General features: G+C 34.9%; 2 protein-coding genes across 2 annotated transcripts; one reads left to right on the top strand and one right to left on the bottom strand.

Annotated features, from left to right (window-relative positions):
• The first annotated feature begins 4,932 nt into the window (after nucleotides 1-4,932).
• On the top strand, nucleotides 4,933-9,284 carry LOC109016897 (putative laccase-9). The gene is made up of 7 exons (XM_035691226.1): nucleotides 4,933-5,092; nucleotides 5,379-5,530; nucleotides 6,583-6,827; nucleotides 7,320-7,445; nucleotides 7,583-8,171; nucleotides 8,499-8,851; nucleotides 9,010-9,284. Exons 1-7 carry the CDS (start codon nucleotides 4,988-4,990, stop codon nucleotides 9,144-9,146), a joined length of 1,707 nt encoding a protein of 568 aa, XP_035547119.1. The 5' UTR covers nucleotides 4,933-4,987; the 3' UTR covers nucleotides 9,147-9,284.
• A 6,177-nt stretch (nucleotides 9,285-15,461) lies between these two features.
• Nucleotides 15,462-19,169, bottom strand: LOC109020201 (protein FAR1-RELATED SEQUENCE 5-like). The gene is made up of 9 exons (XM_019002620.2): nucleotides 19,107-19,169; nucleotides 18,893-19,012; nucleotides 18,438-18,590; nucleotides 18,167-18,343; nucleotides 16,797-18,077; nucleotides 16,155-16,676; nucleotides 15,858-16,064; nucleotides 15,614-15,757; nucleotides 15,462-15,527 (listed from the first exon to the last, which is right to left on the bottom strand). Exons 1-9 carry the CDS (start codon nucleotides 19,167-19,169, stop codon nucleotides 15,462-15,464), a joined length of 2,733 nt encoding a protein of 910 aa, XP_018858165.2.
• Nucleotides 19,170-20,503: the final 1,334 nt, after the last annotated feature.

Genomic DNA, 20,503 nt, shown 5'->3' on the forward strand with positions numbered 1-20,503 from the left:
AATTTTCAGATTTTAGTGGGTTTATTTTTATGAATTTTTAATTTATGAAAATTTAATTTGACATGTTTCTTGAATATTAATAATTGTTATGCATTTCAATTTCTCTTTATTTTAAATTAGTTTATTGTGGGATTTAATTATTTATTTTCATTTTAATTATTTCGTTTGAATTATTTTATTTTACTTGCTGTTTTGAAATCGTTTCTGTTGGATCATTTTTGTGACCCAAGATGTAAGGATTGGACCTCATTTCTTTCCCTACATTTTCTCTTTTCTCTTTCCTCTTTTCTTTTCTTCCTTTTTCTCTTTTTCTTTTCTTTTCTTTCCTTTTTCCCTGGTTTCTTCCCGCGCACGTCCACCCTCTCTCCCTCTCTCTGTCCGTTTCCTTCATTCACCCAGCTCGCCGCCGTGCGCCGGCGGTGATCAACACTGCCCAGCCCACTAGCTCCCCTAGCCACCGGCGACTTCACCCCACCAATCTCAGCCCTCCTCGCGTCGCCGTTAGCCCCTACGCACCATACCAAGCCTCGGCGTCATCTTCACTCTAGCGCCGCCGTCGCGCCTCCTCCGGCCACCATCTCTTCACCACTTCATCCTCGACCTTCTAACAACCCAATGGACCCAACCTCAGCTCCGATCCATCACTGGTGAAGCACATTCAACTCCATTTCCGTTTTGGGTATTTTTTCACTTCAACCACCATTTGCGCTGCCACCCACAGCCAATCACCACCACCACTAGCTTCATCGACATCCCTAAGCCATACCCTATCAATCTCGAGTCTTCGTTTACACCCGTTCAAAAGTGAGTTTTTGAGACCCACGGCCACAGTGCATTTGGCACTGTTTTGTTGCTGCGTTGCTGCTTCTAGCACTTCCGTGATCTTTCAAAAATTATATTATAGTATTGTAAGTATTTTTTCAAAAAACTTTTGAGATTTAAATGTATTTCTACGCTAATTCATATTTACTATTAATTGGTTGGTTGTGCCGGACTGAGTCCGAGGAGTAAAGGGGTCGGTTAGATTGGATGATGGAGTTTTTGTGTGATTGGTTTATGCTATGAGATTTGTTAGTTGTTTTGGGATTAAATATTGATGCTTTGAGTTTGACGTTGGTTATGGTGGATATTGGTGATTTTAGGAAGTGATGATATATTTTGAAATTATGAGGGTTTTAAGTTTAGAGGAATTAAAATAGGTTATTTTAGAAGGTTATACTTAAATATCGAAATCCTTGATTGATTGAAAACTTACGGAAATTATGTGATTATTTTTATAGGTGACGATTTATAGTCGACTCGACATTTTGAGGAAAATTCTGAAAAGCTAAGTTGTCCAGGTAAGCGGGGTTCCTATGTTAGGTTTTTATATGGATTATTGAGATTGAGGTTGATTATCCAAAAACTCTGCATATTTTGTAATGAAATGAAAACTTGAGAAAAATCAACCTCGGTCGTTTATTTGCATCACTCATGAAATCTGTACGAAAAAAAGAATATTTTCTGACATACACTGTGTAGACATGAGCAATATTTGACATACTTCTGAAATATGTAAAAGAGAGAATATGATATCATTGAGATTTTTTTTTATACATGTGATATGAAATGATTTGGATATGTTTTTGATCAAATGGAAATGATGTGAATATGTTAAGCACGTGTTTTGATATAATATGGATATGAAAACCTTTGGCATACTTATCTGTTTAATTCTGATTCTGAATATGGTTCTGATATGATGATGCTGGTTCACGTGATATGGTTGGTACCACCATGATATGATATGATATGAGTGCACCCACTTTGGAAACAAAGTGGTCTTTTTACGTGTTCTTTCCTGTGTGCACACTCGGTGCTCCGAGATTGAAAAATGGAAAGTTCACCACATGATACTGTCTAGTTTGGCCACCGGGGATAGCACAACCCTACCACGGGGGTTAATCATGGTATATGATATGATATGATATGATAAGATGAAGATGTTCAGTTATGTTATGCCAAAGCGTTTTTGAATATGAAATGGATCCTTAAATATGAATTGTTGATTTTGAGTATGAAAAGATTGAAAAGTCACTCTGATTTTCTGATAATACGTTTTTCTGAGATCTGCATATAAAAATATAATGTTTTTGTTTCTGCATACTGAACTTTCTAAAAAGGCTCATGTTTACATACTAGTATATGTTCTCTGCTTACTGAGTTGTTGATAACTCACCCCTTATCTCCACAATATTTTTCAGATGATTTGAATGTTTCAGTTGAGGATCAAGGATATGGAGCATGGGTGAGAAGAGTCAAGAGTGATGGTTTAAGCATAGAAGGTTTATATGGGTATTGAGGATTTTCATTCAGTAAGCTTGTTGTGCTCTGATGATGTGATTTGTTGAGAGATTGATGTTTATATTAAGACTTTGTATTGTCTTAGAATAGTTATTCTGGATTAATTGATATAAATATATGAGTATTTTGTGCGATAGAGAAAAATTAGAATATGTACTATGTGGAAGGAAAATAATTTTTAAGTGACATGAATTAACTCTCTAGACTCTCAGGGACGGGGCGTTACAACATGGGAATCGACCGAGTGTCTCATGAGGTCCTGTTAAAAGGCCGCCAACCCAAAGGTAATTAATTAATTTGGATTATCACTGTAAGCCTGTAATAGATCTGATCAATGAGCTGGTCCGGGGTGGAACTAAGACGTTAAGTTAATAACAATAATGTTTGGGGTAAAAAAACTAATTTTTATAAAACTTTCTTTATTAAAACATAATATATAGAATCTAATAATGATATATATATATATATATATATATATATATATATATTCCCTACCTAATCAAGTTGACTTCACATGAGTTTTGTTTTGAATGAAGTGTCCCGATTTGTTTCTCGTTAATAGCGATTTTGTCGGTGGTTTCTAATTAAGATTTTAACTACTGTTTTCAAAATTAATAATGGTAATACATGATGATGATGATATATTTATTAGTGTTTACCATATTAATTAATTAGCACATTGAATCTAATTTTAAAGAATACTATCTCGTTTATTTTTGCAACTCATCTTATCATTATAATTTTTTTAAATTCTCATATAAAATAAAATAACAATTCAATTTTTTTAAATCTAAAAAAAAAATAATATTAAAAAAATATATTCTAACAATATTTTATTTAATTTTTAACTTTAATCTCATCTCATTTCATCTTATTTCGTCTGTGAAAACAAACGAATTTGTAGGATTCAAAAAACTCTTTTCCCTAAATTAAATGTTCCTAATCATGCTTTCTTCTAGCTAGCTAACACCACTAATTAATTACCAGCTAATTTCATTTTCATAAACTAAACAATTAATGATCATGAGCTTCTTACCAAACAAAGCGATTTATTAATTAAGATCCTACTGATCACACCCTTTGAGATAAACATAATTAAAGAAAGCTTACTGTTGTTGCATTGATTAAAAAAAATGAAAAGATAGCACTTTTTGGACTTCAAATCTTGTGCATAACTAACACGCCGCCATATATATATATATATATATATATATATATATATATATATATTAATATTATACACACACAGCGTTATTAACCAGCAGGGCCGGCATTGATTAGTCTTAATTATAATTCTGGTATGTCTTAATAAAGATTAAAAAAGGAGGATGATATTGAACATTTCATCGTTACATGTCCTTTAAAGCTACCGTTAAGGAAGTTTGAGAAATTGTGAGAATCTTTTTTCTAATATTATACGTGAAGGACGTTGCTTTGGTTTTCGTTTATTACGAAAATTAAGATAAGATATTTTGATTCATGATTGAGATTTGTTAGTGTAAAAAGTGTTTGGATTGATAATTAAAGTTTTGAAGAACTCTTTTATTTCCAAATTACATGAGATGAGTCAGCGGTGGAGGAAGGAATTAGCTGCCACTCAGGGGCGGCTCAAAGGCAAGGCGACTAAGGCGCTTGCCTAAGGCCCCAGTCCTTAATTAAGCCCTTAATGGCTAACGTTGTTTATTCAAAAAAATTGACATAAATTATTTATATTTTTTTAAAAAATAAAATTGATAGAAAATAGATATTAAAAAAAGTTAGTATTGTAACCAACACATCTCATATATTCTTTTAACATTTTGTTATGAGTTGTAAATAAATTAATAATTAATATTTTTAATAAACATCTTATAACATAAAAATGTAGTTATTTGAGATATACAATAATTGAGAATAGAATATAAAATTTAGATTATAATCTCAACTTTAAATAATATTAATCATGATCTAAAAAAGAAAAGTTTTATGATTTTTTTTTTCGATTTGGGGAGGTGGTTTTGAATTTCAGATCTCTATTTTGGAGGCTGAATGTTACGACAATCCAGTCACATGCCTTTAATTAAAAAAAAAAATTTGATCTTAAAACTTACACAAAGAAAAAAATAATATATTGTACAATCGAAATGTTTATTGATTTGTATTATATTTAATTGGAGAATTGATTGAATTATTATATTAAAAATTTATAAAAATAATCTCGTCTTAAATTCTGGCCTTAGACCACCGTGTGCATTGAGCCGCCCTGGCTGCCAGTGCATGAACAAGTCATATATATGGACAACGCACCTTTAATTAGTTTTTCACATGTATTTGGCACATGCAATTGAGAATATTTGAAAAATCACCACACCTTGCGTTGGTGAGTCTATTACATTATATAATTGTATTACACATCTATGTATGGAAATGACATATACGGATTGATTACAAATAAATGAAAGGAATCAAGAGAATAAATGGAAAGAATTAGACTACACTAATCACGGGTACAGAGTGTAGTCTTCTATGAACTATGACTTTTGTACGTAGTTTTCTATATAAATAGATCGTAAATGCCATATGAAACTAGTCACAGAAGAATTTAAGAGATCGAGTGAATACAGAGTGTATTTCCTAGTGTCTGGTGAGGGGATCAGTTGCAGATATGAAACTAAACAGGATAGGCTTGCTCTTTGGGTTTTTAGGGTTTTTGTTTTTGGATGGGCTGCTGGTTTGTACGGCCAAAAACGTCCACCACTACAACTTTACTGTAAGTTTCTGCTATATTAATCTCATGCTTTTATTTCAGGCGTCGATTGATCACGACCTTATTGTCACGGCTAGCTTTAACTCATGAATTACTATAGAAAATGCATCAGTTCATCAAAACTCACTAAATTTCGAGAAAAATATGTATGCATGTAGCTAGGTACATTAAGTTGTCTCTTTTTTCACAACTTTAGTAGAGTATTCTCTTCCAGAAATGTTCATATGGCAGAGAGCTTGATGAAGAAACTGCTTGTAATTATTTGTGTGTGTTTTGTGGTTGCATGCAGCTGACGGAGACGAATTTTACAAGGCTGTGTACGACAAAGAGCATGTTCACTGTAAATGGCCAATGGCCTGGCCCGACCATTCATGTTCGCAAAGGCGATACGGCATTCGTAAATGTTCACAACGACGGAAATTATGGGGTCACGATTCACTGGTAATCTCTCTCTATGTCTCTCCCTCTCTCACGGCCCCACGGGGGCAGGACGAGAAAATACAAAACTATTTGTTTTTTCCCAAAAAAGTTTCTCCAGCTGGCTCGCTAGCTGTAGATCACTAGTCAAGTTTTTTTTTTTTTTTCCCTTTCTTTCTGAGTAAATGGGTGTTAATTTTCATTAATAGAGGACTTATAAAGTTGATTTGAAAAATAAATTAATTACAATCGTTAATATCTTTCCAGTACACTTTCGTGATTGACATGGTCTAGTCCAGACAGTAAATCTCTAAAGACATAGATATTTAGAAAAAATACCACCTCTATTCACGACAGAGATTACAAAATCCCATATCCCGACTAAGTAGGATAGGGTATACCAAATCCCAATAACTCCATTAATGCGGAGGGGAGACTAATACTCCATTCGAACCAAACTCCGAAGGTACTAATTAAGTTTGGAGGAAAGAAATGGAAAAGTATTCTTTTTTCACTCTCATGTAATTCTAAGTTCTAGCTATTTATAAAATAGATGGAAATTAGTAGGTGTTGTGGCATAATCTAGACCCTGGATCATGAGTCATAAACAAAGATTCCAAATTTAAGATTTTTAAAATTTATAAATTAGGATTTGATATATATATATATATATATATATATATATCGTTTTAGGGAGTAATTAGGATTTGTTATATATCTATATATATATATATATTCATAGAAAAAAAAATAAAAATAAAGTTCAAATTAATCATGCAATAATGATGGGAAAGCTTGGAGCAACTACGCGCCTTAATTAATTTATACCTTTAATTTGTTGATTGAAAACAAATTAATTTAGCAGGTGAGAAACTTCGGCTTAAATGGTGTTCAATTAATGGCATGAACCATTAATTCAACGTACGCATACATGGGCCATGCAGGCCGATGATGTCTTGCCATAGTTATTACTTTTTTTTATTTTGACTTTGCTTCTCCTTAATTTGGAAACTTCAATAATTACAGACCAGATCAATTCTTTGTAGGATACTGATACTTTGTCGTTTTATATATAGGCATGGAGTGAAGCAGCCAAGGAATCCATGGTCAGATGGTCCTGAGAATATCACACAGTGCCCTATTCAACCAGGAAAAAACTTCACATATGAAGTTATATTTTCAGACGAAGAAGGAACTCTTTGGTGGCATGCCCACAGCGATTGGTCCCGGGCCACCATCCACGGTGCCATTGTCATCCTACCTGAGGAAGGACTCTCTTATCCATTTGCCAAACCCTATGCAGAACAAGTGCTTATACTTGGTACGTATATACAAGTTAATTAATTAGTAGTTAATGACGTATGGTTTAATATTTTGATAGATCATTACAATTTTTTTAAATTTCCACATAAAATTTAATAAATAATTTCATTTTTTCAAATTTTAAAATAAAAATAATATTAAAAAAATTATATTCTAATAATATTTATACAATTTTTAACTTTTATCTCACATCTTTTCATCTCATTTGCGTAACCAAACGAGGTCGAACATTTGGAGACATTTGGATTCGCAAGTCATCTCAAGTCATCTCACTACTATTCATTACTATTCAGTAACTTTAACTCACAAATCTCACTACTATTCACAACTCATCTCATTACTATTCACAATCTATCTCAACTCATCTCAGCTCATCTCAAATCATCTCAAATTATCTGTGTTTTCCCCATATGATCAATATCCCATTGCAAAAATTTCAAGTTTAGCATCTAATTACTAACTGATCTAATTCCTTCTTATTACACTGCAGCGGAATGGTACAATGGAGATGTCAAGGAATTAATTGATAATGCTACAACAACAGGAGCTGATCCACAGATATCAGATGCCTACGCTATCAATGGTCAGCCAGGATTTCCAAATAATTGCTCTAATGGTACGAATTTTAAGAGCCAAAAGTACTGTGAAAAATTGCATGTCAGCGTGCTTTTTATTTATTGGCAAAGTCGAACTTTTAGAATATTTCAATTATTAATTTAGCATCTAATATATATCATATTTCATGTTGCACAGAAACAACATATCGTTTCCCAGTCGAATACGGAAAGACATATCTTCTTCGTGTTGTTCATGCTGGGATGAATGAAGAAATGTTCTTTGGAATAGCAAAACACAACCTCACTGTTGTTGCCCAAGATGCCGCATACATAAAGCCCATAACCACCGATTACGTCATGATGACCCCAGGGCAAACAATGGACATCTTGTTCACAGCAGACCAAGATCCCAGCTACTATTACATAGCTGCAACACCTTTCGTTGACGCTAATGTTCCATTCGATAGTTCCAACACTTCGGCGATTATGCAATATGCGGGAAATTATACTCCTCCATCCTCTCCTCCATATCCTTCCCTTCCTAATGCCACTGACAGGGATGCTGCAGAAAACTTCACAACTCGCATAAGGGCCTTGGCAAGTAGTGAGCACCCCATCAATGTCCCTACAGAAATCGACACGCAAATTTTCATTACAGTTTCTGTAAACGAGATATTTTGCCCTAATGAATCGTGTGGGGGTCCAAATGGGAATAGGCTGTCTGCAAGCTTAAACAACATCAGTTTCCTGACTCCAACGATTGACATCCTGCAAGCGTATTACAAGTAACATTGCCGCCCTGTCTTTTTATATTTTATTTTATTTATATGTGTATGTGTGTGTATATATTTTATATATATATATATATATATATATTATTTTTGTTTGGAATAAGAAAATCTGATACATTAACTTGAGATTTTTGTGATATGGTACAACATCAACCACATACTAATTAAATAGAGTTTTCAGGATTTTAATTTGAACTTTTGGCATGCATGTTAGGCACCGGTTTATAAAAGCTTATAGAGTAAAACTTGTAAATATCTATATATAATAGCATTACTCAAATAGAATGACCCAACATTTAAAACATAAGTTTATCCATGCAGAAACTTGTCGAACGTGTTCACCAAAGATTTCCCCAATAAGCCACTCTACGTTTTTAACTTCACGGGAGATGTGGGAAACAACACATTATATCCAAGCCAAGGGACAAATGTTACGACGATAGATTATGGGGCGGCTGTGGAAATAGTGTTCCAAGGGACTAATGTTCAGACTCCAGAGAATCATCCGATGCATCTGCATGGTTTTAGTTTCTATTTGGTAGGGACGGGCTATGGCAATTTCAATGAGACCACTTCTCCTGAAACATATAATTTGGAGGATCCACCGGAAGTTAACACCATTGGTGTTCCTAAGAATGGGTGGGCAACAATTAGATTCATTGCCAATAATCCTGGTACGTACGACCTCTCTCGCTCTAGATCTCTCACTTTTTATATTTATTTCGACGATCGATACAATTAATTATTTTCTTGACCCTTTTTAAATACCAATATAATTATATATACAAACATTAATTTTGACATATAATATGTTGATGATTTTGATGATCAGGGGTTTGGTTTATGCACTGTCATTTGGAACGACATGCTTCTTGGGGTATGGCCACTGTTATCATTGTAAAGAATGGACCCACAAACGATACAAGCGTCCTCCCAATACTCCCAGACAATTTGCCTATTTGTTCTTAGTTTTTCAAGAATAATGTGTGCTTCAAGAATGAGACCTGATTTCTCCATATATGGAATCAATTCATGGATTGAGTGCATGGGACATGATTTGCATATCATGTGGAGATTTAAATTTGCGTGTAAAATAATTTGATTCCAATCAAAGGTGTGATTTGACTTCAATTGTCTTAAATCGGATGCGAATTATTATTGGGGTGGGGCTACTATATATGCCGCCCCACCTTTATCGCTGCCTCTAGTATTTATTTTTTTTATTTTTTTAATACATTTAAATATTTTTAAAAAATAAAAAAATATATTAATATATTTAAAATTACTTCCTTAATTATTAAATAAAAAAAATATTTTTTTAACCAGCAATTAAACAAAATGGACAAAGTGATCGAACAAATAAATAAATAAACAAGTGTATTAAAAAGTGTAACAGTACTATTAGCAATACAATTTTAACATGTACACCATGAGCACGGATTATGTTGAACAATTTATAGTGAAATTAAAAAAAAAAATGAGAAACAATTCATTATCAATCACAATGTCAGTCATCTAAATCACTCGATCAGAAATTCCAAATCTAACATGTCTGTTCAAGTAATACAAAATATGGTTTGCCATTAAAACCAACAAACTCGTTCTTCCACATTATATATTCGAATGAAGGATACAATACCTCCTTCAATATATATCTGTCTCTCAAGTAACTCAGAATCAAATGAAATTTAGTTTATTCACTTTGACCGACCCTTATCGACGAAATAGATTTGAGAATTTAAAGACATACAGAAAATTGGAACATCCGATTTTTAGAGCAAGAGAAATGAAACCATGTTTCCCAAACATGTTAAACTTATTCTTACCAGTTTGGATGAAAGTGTTGCATGAAAATTAAACCTTGATTCCAGAATTATCCACAAAGTTCCAGCTGTATACTTGCCAGGAAGCAACTCAGATGCTAGGAACAGCCATAAACGTCAAAAGTCAAAAGAGAATTCAAGTTTGATTTGAAGAACTACAGCTTGCATTTATACTTTTAAGATTTGCCCATAAATTTTAAAGTCATATAATATTTGATATCCAATTTTAAAGTCAAACTTCTCCACTTATGGTTGAGTTTATACGTCTTGGCATGCTTCTTATGATCATCAAGAGTCAAGGAGTACTATAAGATGGAGAGAATACCTCTCTCTCTTTCTAGAAGATAGACTTCAGAAATCCCTCCCAAGGCACGATTTTGTCCTACATCCTTTGAAGGACCATCCTACTTTAATTTCTCCAACAATTAGGAACCTAATATTTACCACTACTTTAGGGCTCGTTTGAATACATAAACTATTTCATATCATTTGATCATATCATTATAATTTTTTTAAATTTTTACATAAAATATAATAAATAATTCAATTTTTTCAAGTCTCAAAATAATAATAATATTAAAAAATAATATTCCAAACCCCACATTCTTTTATTGATTATCCACAACAGCATCCCAGTTGGCCTTACAGTATAAACACATTGGTTTTTTCTACTTGTTTGAGGGTGATCTCTCTACTGTCTTAATAACATACTTTCCTATTGATAACTTTGTGCTAGAGTAAAGTCCTCGATCCAGACATTGCTTTGCATTCAAAAGCACCATTGTCGAATGCTTAACCTGTTTTAAAAAATTATGGAGTTTCTTCTTATCCATATTCTTCTCATTATATAAGCTACTAACTCAACCTCTTCAGCATTTAGTTTCTCATCAAACCTTTCAAGTTTAGCATCTAACTAACTGATCTAATTCCTTCTTATTGTACTGCAGCGGAATGGTTAAACGGAGATGTCAAGGAATTAATTGATAATGCTACAACAACAGGAGCTGATCCACAGATATCAGATGCCTACGCTATGATAGAGCCAGTGGTGACTCCAGCGTGGCTCTATCATTTTCCAAAGGAGAAAATATACTATACTGCCCATGCTTGACCGCTAAAGTATACCGACGGCTGAATAGCACCGAAATAAAGTATTATGCATTTTTCTGCACATGATCGCAGACATGTGGTGTCACTTCTGTACGTTGAACTAAAATATCATGTGCTTTGCCTGCAATTTCATGTCACTTCCGTACGTTGACATGATGCATGGATGATGATGTGCTTTGCCTGCAAGCGCATGTGAATATATACTGTTTTCATTGACAGGAATGGCCAATAATTTATTCCCAGGAACGAATCACCTGCATTATGTGTAAGATAACATGAAACCAAGAACAAAGGAATAAAACTGAGAGGAGGAAAAGTTATTGGAAATGTCTAAACGCAGGCACGAGTTAGGCCTCCCCGCGGACGACATCCTGCGTGGAAACAAAACGCACAGTTTTGAGTAAATAAAATGGTACGTTTTATTTCCACTCTTATGGCTGCCTGCGTGAACCAAAACGCGGCGTTTTGGTTTTCTTCTTCGATCCGTCTCCCTCCCTCCCTCCCACGAAACTCTCTGCTCTCCCAGGCACGATTTCGAATCCCTCTTCCTTTCGTTTCCCATACTCATTGAATCTCCTCTTCGTTTCTACTCACTTTTCTTCCCCTTTCTTATTCTTCGTTTCCCCTTTCAGGAATCGCTCCCTTTTTCCGATCTCGCTCCCAAATCTAAACCTAACCCTAACACACCTGTGCGACGCCGAGGAAGATTTGCGCTCCAGCTATCCACCAAGCGGCGCCATTCGAGGTTACTTTCGTTTCTCCTTATGATTTCGTGGTGCTTAGAGTCCTGCTACCCAGCAGTTTGGGCGTTGTTTAAATAGTTGATTATTTTTTCTTATACTAATTTTCTTATACTAATTGATATAATTAGTTGTTCTTGTATGCATGCTTATGATGTTCATGATCTTATTTATGAGTATTATATCATGATCATGTGGATGTACGTACGCTGAGAGATTGATTTGCTCATCATGTTTCGAAATCAGATGATGAAGAAATTTGAAACTATATTCTTATTTCTTCTTCTTTTTCTGGTTCAGATTTTCAACTTTATTTTTAAATAGATTTATAGATTTTGTTCTTATTTTATTTTGTGGTGTACATGATCAAGACATACAAATTATACAAATTAATTAAGCAAATAGCTAAATTAGGTCTAAAGATGAGGCCAATTACTTCCAAACACCTTAAAGTCTTGTGGGAGATTCCCTTCATACATGATAGCAATTTCCATTGGGGTGACAAGAATCTAGCTTGCAAGAGTGGAGTACTATCTTTTCCATTTTGTACAAAGGTGGATGCAACTACTCATGTTGTTGATAAATAATACAATATATATATATATATATATATATATTTATATATATGTAGTTGCTTATACAGAATAGAAAGAATATAATCACCATGATATGGTCGTCCCTCGAGCTCTAACTGATCATCTAGTTGATGATGAATGTTTCGTCCAATATTCAAGAGTACACACACTCTCTCTCTCTCTCTCTCTCTCTCTCTAGGTCCACCCTAATCCTATTTAACTTGATGATAATTATTTCTTATACTAATTTCATGATTATTTTTTATGGTCATATGTATGATTATTTTTTTTGTATACTAATTTCAAGTTTAAATAGTTGATAAATTGAGCCCATTTTATATAATTATAAGAATGAAGATTTTGATGTTATTGAAGCAAGGACCATTATTTGATAAGAATGAAGATTTTGATGAGGCCATTTTATATAGTTGATAAATTCAGACCATTATTTGATGAATATCATCAAATTGCTTCTTTAGCAAGGACTTCTATAAATTTACATTATGAAGCACAAGATGTTTCTAATAGTACGCTGTAGAATTGTAAGAAGAGACTTAAAAGGTTTCAGCACTCCTCTTTGCAAACATAAGTGTCAAGAACACAGGAACCATAGCAGCACACAAATGCTTGAGCGTGTGCCCACTGACAATATGATGAGTCCATTCGTAAATCACTTTATCCGCTGCTTCTTCCACTTTAGCTAGGAGATAAAATCCTGTGTTTAACAACTTAGTGTCATGCTCGGCATGGCATAAGCAGGGACATGTTTTAGGCACATAAAAAAGGGAAACTTGGAAAAACACAAACCTGCAGCCCAAAGCCAGTATGCAGAATGTGTGTACATGTTTTGCCTTCTCACCTGATCCAAATAAATGGTATTGCATTTCAACTTCTCATGGATTTTGCAAATACATTCGATCAATAACATACAAATATACCCTTTCTGCTAAACTGTGACTAACATGAGCCAAGTGTGATATGCTAAACTGTGACTAACATGAATGACTTCCTCTTGTTTTTCCTCTTCATCCTTACTGCTCTTTTTCTTCCATTTCCCTATGCTCTGCAAACATCGATTTATGTGTTATAAACTCAACTCTGCCATAGTTATCTTTTTTGCAACTCAACTCGATTTAGAAAGAAACTCACATTCTTTTTTAAAAACAAATGTTTCTTCTGAGATTTTAGTGTTCTAATTTCTCAATCTCTGTGCTGGTTGGTTGTGTATGTTTTAAGTGTTTCAGTCAAGTAAATTATTGAGGGTTTTCCATGTGGAAAGTGTCAAAAACTGGGTCAGCTGCATGCATGAAACAAATCCATGCAGAATGATGCCCTAAAAGCACGTGTACACATGCAATTAATTAAGAGCCTGGTTCTGCAATATTAATAATACCAAAAAAGAACGAGAAGGACATGGCAGAGATCATCATCAGTACAATATAGAACTATAATTATCTTTAGGACTGATTTCTACAAGCTGCAGAAGGAAGGCTTTCTGAGCTGCTTGTTGACAGCTCCAGTACTTTCCTCTTCTTGCTTTCCTGGAAAACGTCATTTCTGTATCTTCAGGTATGAAGGCTTGGCAATTCATTTTGGCATTTGAGGTGTGAAAGATTCTTGTCTGTCTGTCTGATTTTTTTTTTTTTTTTAAAGATAGCACTAGAAATTGCTCTTAGTTAAACATGGGGCTAAGTCTCCAAGGCCTAGTTAAGTTGATGTGGTGTTAATGTTATCATATGGGTTAAGAGAACATGTTCAAAATCCAAAAACTGATTCATATCAGTATAGTGCTACATAATAGTATATTTTCATGTAAAACACATATGAAGTCTCACAGTGACATATTTCACATCTCTTTCAGATTTAGAATGTCGTCATCAGTTGATTCAACATCGTTGCTTAATCGTACATCGAGTAACGTCCCAATGTGTAGCTGTGGGAATCAAGCAGTACTTAGAATATCAAATACTCGAAGAAATCCGGGGCGACCTTTCTTTGGGTGTCCACTCTACAACAAAGAGGTAGACGCAATTAATAGTAGTTGCAAGTTTATGTTTTCATATTACTGTAATAATGACAAAAATTTTGACCTCAAGTTGCCTTGACTATTTATTTATAATCAGGGGTTACCACAGTGCAACTTTTTCAAGTGGTCTGATAGTAGTGAATACAAAGAGCAAGCCCTTGTAAAGAGAGAAGCAGAAGTATTAAAGAAAGAGGAAGAACTTAAAAAGAGAGAAGCAGAAGTATTAAGGCAAGATTAAGAACTTAAAAAGAGAGAAGCAGAAGTATTAAGGCAAGGTGAAGAACTTAAAAAAAGAGAAGCAGAGTTCGACAAGAGGGAGTTGGCACTCCATAATGATCACGCCCAGTTTCGCAGTCAAGAAGCCGACATGCTACATGCACGCAAACTATTTCTTGTACTTTGGCTAATAGCCATAGTTATTTACTTATATTTGATACTGTCACTGCGTTGACGAGTTTGTATTTGTATTTTATAGAAACTTATCGTTTGTAAGTCGAGACTTTCAAATTATGTATTTGAGACGTTATTCTGATTTGTATAAAATCTTCATTCCTAAGACTTTATTTTGTCTGAACATGTCAGGAGTGGTTTAAAAAATTAGACATATGCGTGAAAATATTTGACAGGACTAAACTACAGGTTTATTGAGTTACTTTTTTCCATGTGGACATAAGAGGCAATATCAAACACAGTATAATCTCAACTCATAACCAATCAAACATTCACATTCAATCAAAACCACATAAATTGAGTACTTGGATAGAAACTCAAATTTACATATATAGCGTACTTGGATACAAAATGTGCAAAGCGTGACCTCAAATACTACGCCACATATACAAAACGTACACTTTCACCACTAATACATAACATACTCCAATATACCAACACCAACACCCAAATTCCATCAAAATCACCCCTAACACACACATGCCAACAAACTCACAAACAACCCAAATTCCATCAACACTCAAGCCAAGTAAACATAATAGATCTCTAAAATCTTGCTACTAGAAACTGCTGGGTTGCGTTCCAAATTTCGTCTCTGGCTGCGTTCCATCCATTCCTAGTTGTATCTGTGAACATAATAGCAGACAAAGTAAGACCCACATAATAAAAACCACTAACTATACAAAAAAATGACCTCAAGAAGAAAGTGTACACTTTCTTGTGTCCCCATCACTGGATGTTGTCCACTTTCTTCATTGACCATTATGGGAGTTTGTACATTTTCTTCCATCCTCATTTCCGATAGGCCGAGTTGGTTTTCAGTGCTTTCCAATGGTTCGGTGTCCAATCTATGCCTCTGACAACATAAAAAATAATTAGAGTTCAGAAGTAAGTAGAAGTAACATTAGGTAATAATGACAATAAATATGTAATAATGACAATAAATATGCTCCTACCACAGTGCAACTTTTTCCTTTATCTTTTCTCTTATTTGCAGTCTTAGTTTTAATTTTCTTCACTCTTTCCTTCATCTTGGACATCCTCCTCTTACACGGGGGTCTTCCCTTGCCTCTGACAACATGGGGACTTAGCACCTTCTTGGAACTTCCTTCTGTGAATGCATCCACGGTACTTCCTCCAACATTGGAATCCGTGTTGGAGGGCTACGATGTGCGCCAAACCTCATTCATCGCATACAAGTTTGAAATAATTTCCTCAGTATGCCCATCGCACGAAACTGCATTTGTTATTACCTCATTGAAAGTTCTCAAAATACGTTTATACCTAACAGTTTCAGGTCTCTGATCAACAGCGTCATAATTGGTCGGAATAATAGTATAAGTCCGTTTTATGTCTTTCCGCCACCGGTCTAATATGTACTTCTCTGGCAACTCACGGACTTTCTTAGCTGAAAAGATTGCAAGAATATGTCTACATATTACCCCTCGCATCTCAAACAACCCACAAACACACTTCGCCTCACACTCGGCCTCATTAAAGTAAAGAGTATACGTAACCTCCTTGATGAAATCTTCAGCCTTTACTTGATCATCGACCGAGTAAATTGCGATTACTCCCTCCATTTTCTCGAAACGACAATGACAATATATCATTCCCATTATCTCTTGTTGAACTTCCTTAAATTTTGCATTTGTGTAGACATCTTGAAACTTCTTCTCAAGAGCCAAGTGTGATATGCAAGGAATGGTGAAGTTAAATGAATTGAAGTCAGCTTGGTTTTCGTTCTCAACTTTTTTCTTGAGAGCATTGTCGAACTGATCAACAAACTCTTTAAGGTTTGTTCTGGCATGCACGTAGCCATTGAAGAAAGCATTCATGCTCTCACTGCGTTGAGTTGTACTCATTCCAGCCCAGAACGAGTTCTTTAAATATACCGACACCCAAAACTCTTTTTCTGCATATAAGCTTTGCAACCATGCATTTTCATGCAAGTTGAAAGTATCATTGAGGCTTTTCCAAGAATTCTCAAACTCCTCAATTGTAAGGGAGTCATATACACAAGATAGCAACTTACTTTTCAGACCACATTTGTATTGACCATGTGAACCAAGTTTCTCAGGGACCTTTCGCAATATATGCCACAAGCAATATCTATGCCGCGTGTGCGGGAAGACAATGGCGATCGCATTTTTCATTGCGCGATCTTGATTTGTAATAATAACATTCGGCGCTTTTCCATCCATGCAATCAAGCCAAGTTTTAAATAACCAAATAAACGATTCTGTATCCTCACTTGAAATAAGGCCTGCACCGAAAAGGATTGACTGTCCATGATGGTTTACACCCACAAAAGGTGCAAATGGCATTCCATACCTATTTGTCAAGTATGTGGTATCGAATGTTACCACATCTCCAAAGTAGTTGTATGCCCCTCTACTACGGGCGTCTGCCCAAAACACACTTTTCAGTCTATCATCATCATCTAATTCCATGAGGCTGAAAAAACCATCATTCTTGTTTTGCATCCTTCTAAAATACTCAAACAGCGCTTGAGCACCACCTTTACCAAGACGCAGGTGTCGTGCCTTGTCAATATAGTTACGACAATCTTTTTCTCCAAATGGTACGTTCTCATACCCACCCGCTTCAGTCACAAGAGCATGGAAACTCTTATTCATCCGTATGCCAGCCTCATCATTAGTATCCAACACCCTCCTAACAGACTCGTTAACTTCTCTGTTGCATCTGAAAAACCTGGCTTTTCTTGGACTGAGCCCATGATTGTGTGTGTTAAATACAGATGTAACACACAGCTTCTCATCCTTTAACATGGCATTCATCCTTACCTTGCAGTCTGTCTTGCTTGTTGGCCGAGGCTTGGAGCCGTTTGACGACCTATTTCGTGCCTTGCCACCCCGAGCACATCCCACAGTGACATATTTCATAGTCCCATCTTTCTCTCTTTTACTCCTTTGTGTCATTATCGGAAAACCATATTGCTTTCCGTATTGTTTATAGTAATTCATTAACTCATCCTCCGACTCGAAGTGCATCCCTGGCTTTGGCTCCTCAGTGATATCATCCCCATCAGTGCCAGCCTTTTTGGTATCAACCGTATTACCAAAAGAGGCAGTAGATTGCGCTTCAACCTCTATCGAGTCTAATGTGGCCTCACTAATTTCTTCAACAGAGTTACTTTGCTGCACTTTATTTTCCTGTAAAATAGAAGAAAAAAGTATTATATGTAAAAATATGTTATGGATATATATACAAGACAGTGCATGTGGAGAATCTAAGACATCACCTCACTGCCACATGGATATGGGTTGGTAGAAGTTGGAGGAATAAATGTTGGTAAAGCCGAACAAGAGCTAGCAGCGACACTAGCGCTGGTTTGTACACTAGAACTGACAGCTACACTAGAGCTGACACTACTTGCGGAGCTAGACATGGGAGCGGAAGTAGAGATCCATGGGTGTTGCTATAGTTTTCGAAAAAAAAAATGTAAACATAAATAGTTAGACCAATATTCAAGTCTAACATTAACTACAATAAATACTCTAAAAAATGATCACCTGGTTGCTCCATTGATATGGGTAGGCAGTTGGAGGAGGTCCCATCATTGGTATGGAGGAACTATACAAGGCAGCAGTGCTTGACGCGGGAGCGGAACTACTCAAGATAGCAGTACTTGACGCGGTAGCTGAGGTAGTGTTCCATTGGTTTTGCTGCAGTTTTCCATAAAAAAATTAAAGATAAATAATTAGACGAAATATTCAAGTTCAGAAAATTAAAGCACACTGACTGCAATAAATATTCCAAGACATTATCACCTAGTTGCTCCATGGATATGGGTAGGCAGTTGGAGGAGGTCCCGTCATTGTTATGGCGGCACTTGACGTGGCAGCTACAGTAGAGCTCCATGGGTCTTGCTGCAGTTCTCCTAAAGATAATTAAAAATAAATAATTAGACCAAATATAAAAGTTCATAACATAAAATCCATAAACTACTTTACCATCCAAAGATTACCTGGTTGCTCCATGCATCTGGACTGGCACTTGGAAGAGGCACAAAAGGTGGTAACCACGCATGAGGCACTGGACCGTAGTAACTTGGCATGTAATTTGGATGTAGTGGTCTTGATATGTCCTAACATATAGCAACATAATGTTAATCAACCCAAGTGGACAATGACTACACATAAAATAAACACATGACAACTGTTGAAAGATGTTTACAATACCTGCGTTGATGGATTGATGATAGGAGTTGTTATGCGGGATGCATCTTCTATTTCTTTCTCCATTTACCTCAACAATGAAACCAAGTGGGTCTTACTTTCAGTTCCTGTTTTACAAGTTCTATCACTATGAATGTTGTATTAATTATGGAGATCAGTACTATCAAGTTTGATTAAAAAAAGAGATATATTTAATAGCAAGACAGTGCGTATCAATAGCCCCAGTGGCTTTCTTCTTTAATATGAATCTCAAATCTTGCAATACCTTGTTCCTGTAAATGATTAAAAAAATGAAAAAGAAAAAAGGTCGACTAGCATTACGGTATGAGTTGATCGAATATGTCAAATAAATCTGAATATTTGATATGAGTTGATCCACACCACTCATTTCTACTCACCTCAAATTCATACATGATGTCAAACTGGACTATGGAAAAAATGCATGCATAATTGCACTTCCAAGTATCAAAGATCCCTATTTAGGTCATTAATTTTCAACATTAATCATTCATGAGAATACAAACAATGTGGCCAAAACTGCTACAGGAATTGCCTCAAACGACAAACGACAAACGCCTACCCTTCTTCTCTTATGGACCCAAAATCACACTAAACGCAGCAACTTGTAATATACACATTTTACAAAACTGCTTCAACTACCGACAGATAGCAAAATAAGATGAAATCTCAAGAAAACAAGATGAAATCTCAGCAAAACAAGATGAAATCTCAGCAAAACAATAACAATAAAAATTCGAAGCAAGATGAAAAAAAAAAGGGTTCTTACTTTGACAATGAAATCTCGGCTTGTTCTATTCGAAATCTCCCACTTGTTCTGTTCGAAATTTATGGCTTCGAAGATGAGAAATTTTCAGTTCTGCCGCCCGCTTGACCTCTTCGAACTCTTCCTTTTGTTTCTACTTTCTATTCTCCCGCTTTCTTCTGTCCTGTTTTGCGTTTTTTTTAATTAATTAATTGCTGACGTGGCAAAATGCCACGTCAGTGGAGTCCGCGCGCAGGCACAACGCTGTGCCTGCCTGTAGCAGGACTCAAAGTTATTATTCTATTCCACTATGGAAAGAACCTCTAATTATATTAGTTAAAATTAAAGGATATATTTTTATGAATGTAAGAGAATTTTAATTTTTAGTTATTCCATTCACATAAATCTCTATATTTGAATAGCTATTTTTTCATTATATAGTAATAAAATAATATAAGATGAATTTAATTTTAATTATTCACATCAAATCTCTACATTAGATTATACATTTATTTATTATATAGTAATGAATAACTAATAATTTCAAAAATATTTAATTTTTTAATTATTAATTTATTTAATTTTATCATATTTTACTATTCTACTTATTATATATTAATTAATAATCATATTCTTA

The sequence above is a fragment of the Juglans regia genome, chromosome 6 (assembly GCF_001411555.2).
Source record: "Juglans regia cultivar Chandler chromosome 6, Walnut 2.0, whole genome shotgun sequence".
Lineage (NCBI taxonomy): Eukaryota > Viridiplantae > Streptophyta > Magnoliopsida > Fagales > Juglandaceae > Juglans > Juglans regia.

Coding starts and splice junctions, on each gene's coding strand:
- LOC109016897 (XM_035691226.1), top strand. CDS start 4,988: ATGAAACTAAACAGGATAGGCTTGCTCTTTGGGTTTTTAGGGTTTTTG. Junction 5,093..5,378: donor TCCACCACTACAACTTTACT/GTAAGTTTCTGC, acceptor GGTTGCATGCAG/CTGACGGAGACGAATTTTAC. Junction 8,852..9,009: donor ATTCATTGCCAATAATCCTG/GTACGTACGACC, acceptor TTTGATGATCAG/GGGTTTGGTTTATGCACTGT.
- LOC109020201 (XM_019002620.2), bottom strand. CDS start 19,169: ATGGAGAAAGAAATAGAAGATGCATCCCGCATAACAACTCCTATCATC. Junction 18,344..18,437: donor CATATCAATGGAGCAACCAG/GTGATCATTTTT, acceptor CGAAAACTATAG/CAACACCCATGGATCTCTAC. Junction 15,528..15,613: donor TGATGGGGACACAAGAAAGT/GTACACTTTCTT, acceptor TTATGTTCACAG/ATACAACTAGGAATGGATGG.